This window comes from Nannospalax galili, unplaced genomic scaffold (genome assembly GCF_000622305.1).
Source record: "Nannospalax galili isolate Female #2095 unplaced genomic scaffold, S.galili_v1.0 scaffold1448, whole genome shotgun sequence".
Taxonomy (NCBI): Eukaryota; Metazoa; Chordata; class Mammalia; order Rodentia; family Spalacidae; genus Nannospalax; species Nannospalax galili.
The window spans coordinates 127,238-132,343 of record NW_008358646.1 but is presented as its reverse complement, the minus strand read 5'-3'; the positions used below and the strand labels follow the sequence as shown (position 1 = coordinate 132,343).

General features: G+C 52.8%; 1 protein-coding gene across 1 annotated transcript in view; it reads left to right on the top strand.

The window, feature by feature from the left end:
• The first annotated feature begins 774 nt into the window (after positions 1-774).
• The window catches only part of Aldh3a1 (aldehyde dehydrogenase 3 family member A1), a 6,501-nt gene continuing 2,169 nt past the window's right edge, over positions 775-5,106 (top strand). Inside the window, 8 exon segments of the mRNA XM_017795312.1 lie at positions 775-915; positions 917-937; positions 2,362-2,593; positions 3,164-3,249; positions 3,541-3,574; positions 3,609-3,774; positions 4,504-4,621; positions 4,906-5,047. Of these exon segments, the coding sequence (XP_017650801.1) occupies positions 775-915; positions 917-937; positions 2,362-2,593; positions 3,164-3,249; positions 3,541-3,574; positions 3,609-3,774; positions 4,504-4,621; positions 4,906-5,047 (940 nt within the window).

The following is a 5,106-nucleotide window of genomic DNA, read 5'->3' as shown; positions in this document are numbered from 1 at the left end:
CTTTCTTATTCATGAATGTCTAGGAATGCTCGTAATTACTAGAAGCTCCTGCCTATAGGCCTTCTGTGTCACAAATATTTTTGAAAGGCTTTTGCTAGATACGTCAAATTGTCCCCAGAAGAGCCACCCTGATTTGCTAGAATCATTTCCTGCACTGAAAGCAGGATTCACCTCTACATTTCTGCACAGAAACCTTAGTCCCTGAAAGACCTTTGCTAGCATTGGCCTGTGTCACACAGGTGTGGGCACATTGACTTAAAAACTAGCTCAGCTCTGCAAGGCAACTCATGTTTTTAAGGACAGTGACCAGCCAAGAAGGATGTGTAGGAATGTTTGTGCTAGCTTGGCTTTAATCAAGTTGGAGGTGGAATCACTGCCTGTGTCCACCCAGACTAATCAGAAAAGTTGTTTGCAGGGTTCTAGAATGTTTGCCAGGGAGGAATGTGTCCCACTTTGCAAGTGGTTGGGAATGGAGAGTTGTCAGGAAGAGCAACCCCATCCACGGACCCATGGAAGAGTCTGCTTAGATGGGTGTGGCTGCTTTGCCCTCCTCTATGGTGGGATACCTTAAGACACCAGAAAGGCCCAGCCATTTGAGCCAGAACAGAGGACGTTTGGGGATCTGGGAGAAGTCATCCTAATGAAATTAACGCAGTGGAGGCGCAGTGGGGCGTGAACCGTTATCAAGCTGCCGGTGCCAAGGCGCAGCTCCGAGCCAGGGACATGGCCATCCTCCTCCCTCCTGCTGCAAAGTGTTCCCTATGCCCAGGTGCCATGTGCAAGATCAGCGACATGGTGAAGCGCGCCAGGGACTCCTTCAACTCCGGCCAGACACGCCCGCTGCAGTTCCGAATCCAGCAGCTGGAGGCGCTGCGGCGGATGATCACCGAGCACCGGCAGGACATCGCAGGCGCGCTTGGCTGCAGACCTGCACAAGGTGCTGCCGCCCTGGGGGCAGAGGCTCGAGGGAGAAACTGGCAGAGATGCCACCCGAGCCGGAGACTGTCACTCCTGAGTATGGGGCATCAGTTTCACGCCGCGCTCAGGGCTACGTGTCCAGCACTTTACCGAGGACTTTACCCCAAACACTGCGCGTGTCATGACCGTATCATTAGGGGAAAGTGAGGCTCGGAAAGAGCAAGACTAGCAGAGTTCGGCCCATCAAAGACGTGGCGCACCCCCTTCTCCTTCCACCTTATCCCCCACCGCACCCCCAGCGCATGCCACCATTGGGCAGGGTCTCCTTCCCGCCATCTGTCATTTTTCCTTTCTGGCTTGTCTTCTTCGTTCACCCATTTCAACCACTTTCTGCCCACGTGACATCCCGAACTTCTGCCCCCCACATTCCTCTGCCCTCAGCTCCCTCATAGGACTACCTGGTTCTCCACATCAGGGAAGGACTACCAGCAAGGCTACTCTCCAGAGGGATCTGGCTCGGCATGGCCTCCTCCTTACTGTGGCCTTGGAGTCCGCCATCCCTTGATCTGAGCAAAATCAGGCACCTCCAAATCCAGAAGCCTTCACCTTGTTGCAGGACTCACTTGATTTTTCCTCTTCCTGTGAGGAGAAAAGGGCTTTGGGAGTTCAGAGCTTTGGTGCCTATCCTCTCTGGCGTCTGGGCTCACCCACCATGTGCTCTCCTTTTTTCTTTTAGCCCCAGCTGGCCTGGAACTCTGTATGTAGAGCAGGCTAGCTATGATCCCTCAGAGTTCGCTCTGACTCTGCCTCCTGAGTGATGGGATTAAAAGCTTGAACCACCACACCCGCTAAAGCAAGCAAGAAAACATTCTTTAGACTTTCCAAAGTTCATGAAAGATGTGCACTTTTGTTGCCTGTGATCCCTCTTTACTGCCCCCTGCCGCAATTCCAGGAGGCCCTGAGGCCCCCAGCAAGCCCCATCCCCTGCTCAGTCCCTGCCTCCCTATGGTGGGAGTCATGGCTTTTCCCCCTGACTCTTGTGGGTGCCTCTTCCCATGTCTACTCGGCAGTGTAGTCTCCCAGGCTCTTTCCCAGGTTCAGGGCTCCTTGTGGTCTGTAAGCCTTCCAAACAACCCATTTTTCCCCTCTCAGATGCCCCTCAAACCCATGCCCTAGCCAAGACTGGCTTCACTCATTCCTTCAGCAGCTCTGTCCCCAGGAGGCACCTTCAGTCCTCATGCAGGAGGGCGGTATCCTCCAAATTTTGGGGAGGAGGGGGCTCTCAGACCTACCACTCAAACGGCCAACTCTGGTTAGCTCTGTTTCTTTTTTGTGCCTTCTCTGCACCCCACCTCCATTCTGTGGACCCCATGATGAGCGCCAACTCACATGGCAGCAGAACCTTGCTCCTGGGACTCAAGCTTATATGGAGTTTCTTTCTAGGATGAATGGACTGTTTACTATGAGGAGGTGGTTTATGTGCTGGAGGAGAATGAGACCACAGTTAAGAGACTCCGGCAGTGGGTTACAGATGAGCCAGTGGAGAAAACTCCCCAGACCCTGCAGGATGAGTCCTACAGCCACGTGGAACCCCTAGGTATGGTCCTTGTCATAGGGATCTGGAACTACCCCTTCAACCTCACCATCCAGCCCATGTTGGGCACCATTGCTGCAGGTATGAGGGCTCCATTCTGGGAGGCACTGTCACAGGAGGCTGTGGTGACATTTACCCAGGCCTCCAGGTACCCAAGGCCAGCCTGGCATACGTGTCCACATAGCCATCCTCCTCCCAGTTGTGGAGTGTGGGAGTGGGGTAAGATGGAGTTGTGGAGTCTCAACTAATATGTATAAAGAAGGACAGTATTGCTATTCCACTCAGACCTGGGCATCTCTCTCCATGTCCTTTCTTTTCCCCTAGCACTGCTGAGGGGCAGGTGGTACAGCTCAGGTCAGAATGTGCCAGTGTGTGTACTTGTGACAGGTGCTCATGTGTGTTCTTCTGTGTGCACCTGCAGTGTGTTCTTATTTGTGTATCTATGTGTGTGTGTGTGTGTGTGTGTGTGTGTGTGTGTGCGCGCGCGCTTCTCAGCCTGTGCCTGTATGTACTCATGACATGTACCCATGTGCTAGCCTTTTTCCTCCACTTTTCCATGGTATAGATGATGGAGTAGAAGCTCTAGGCCTGGCCATTGGGTGGGCAGAGTCTTTGAGGTCTCCTGAGGATGTCTCTGACTCTGCTCTGCAGGGAATGCAGTGATCCTCAAGCCCTCAGAAGTGAGTGAGAATACAGCAGACCTTCTGGCCACCCTTATCCCTCAGTACATGGACAAGGTGAGGTGTCTTCCAGGGCTGAAGGATAACTAGGGGTGGGGGGCAGTTCTTTAAAGTTTGAGAAATAGTGAATTCTCATAGCAAGGAGCCTAGTCACAGGTGGAGAGACTCTTGCCCCTAGCAACTGGGTGAGTGGAACCCCATGAGCTAGGAGAGGGGATCTATTTGCTAGGGTGGTCAGGTAAGCTACAGAGCTGAAGCTTTGGGACTGCCGGTTTTAGCTACCATCCACACCAGGCGTGGAGTGAGGAGAGGCTTGGTTTGTTGTCTTCTCTTTCCCTTTGTTAGAAGGATCTGTACCCAGTGATCAAAGGGGGTGTCCAAGGTGCTCAAAGAGGGTGCTCAAAGGGGGTGTCCAGAGGTGCTCAAAGAGAGATTCGACCACATCCTATACACTGGCAGCACAGCTATAGGGAGAATTGTCATGATGGCTGCTGCCAAGCACCTAACCCCTGTCACCATGGAGCTGGGAGGAAAGAGCCCCTGCTACGTGGACAAGGATTGTGATCTGGATGTGGCCTGCCAGTGAGGCTTGGGGATGGCTGGCTACAGCAGCCAGCCCTACTGCCTACCCTCCAACACAGGATGGTGCTAAGCCCTGTGGCCCTGCACCAAGTAGCAAACTTGGTCCCCACCTCTGTGGAGCCTGCTGTTCTTGGATGGTAGAAGTTGAGGGAACACCATCATAGAAGTCTTCCTAGAGGAAGCCTCCATGGAGAGCTTTGGCTCTGCAGGCATTACTAGAGAGGTGGTGCTCCAAGTAGAAGCTCAGCTTCAGGAAAAGCAAGTGTGAGGCACTGAGGGCATGGAGACCTTTGCCAAGCCCAGTGGCTCCTCTATGAAGAGCTCATCTGAGATCTGGAAAGTATCACAGGAAAGCAGGACCACAGCTGTTCAGGGCTTGTATCTATACTAGTCAGGCTTCTGGCCATCTCTGTACCCCACAAAAATGGTCCTTCAAGATGGAGGGGTACAAGTAGAGGTGTCACCTGGCTATGGAAGGGTGATCAGAAGCACAAAGCACTCACTCCAGATGTCCTCAGAAATTCCCCACCAACACCCCTGAGGTTAGCAAGGCTGAGTGCAGGAGCCCCTGTGATGGGGCATGGCTGGGCTGCTTGTTCCATGTCTGAAAATCAGTGGTTGCTTAGGAGGGCCCTCTGGAGGCAGCACCCAGATTATGGGCTGTCCTGTGCTCATCCCTTAGTGCCTTGCTCAGGGAACTCCTGTGAGTCACAGAATGCATTTTCACAGACGCATTGCCTGGGGGAAATTCATGAACAGTGGCCAGACCTGTGTGGGCCCTGACTACATCCTCTGTGACCCCTCTATCCAGAACCAAATTGTGGAGAAGCTCAAAAAGTCACTGGAAGTGAGTATGGCTCTGAGAGTAGGAGTCAGGAGCTGTGAGGCACCAGGTCTTGGTGTTGTGCCTCAACCAACTTTTACAACTTTGGGAAATACCTGGATATTTTTTCTTCTTATCATAAGGGAAACACACATACATTACAGATAACCAGGAAAAGATTAAAAAGCATAATGGAGGAAAACCCTCCACCAGAATCCCAGCACCTAAAGTCAGTCACTGCTTATAGAGGCCGGGAGTCACTGGCATGACAAGGGCCTGGTCTTCCCTGAAGCCTCATTTCTTCTCAGGAATTCTATGGGGAAAATACTAAGAAGTCCCATGACTATGGGAGAATCATTAACGGCCGGCACTTCCAACGAATCGTAGGCCTGATAAAGGGCCAGAAAGTAGCCGATGGGGCCACCTGGGATGCAGTTGCCCAATACATAGGTGTGTGCTCTGCCCTCAAGAATGCTACCTGCCTGCCTGCCTGCCTGCCTGCCTGCCCG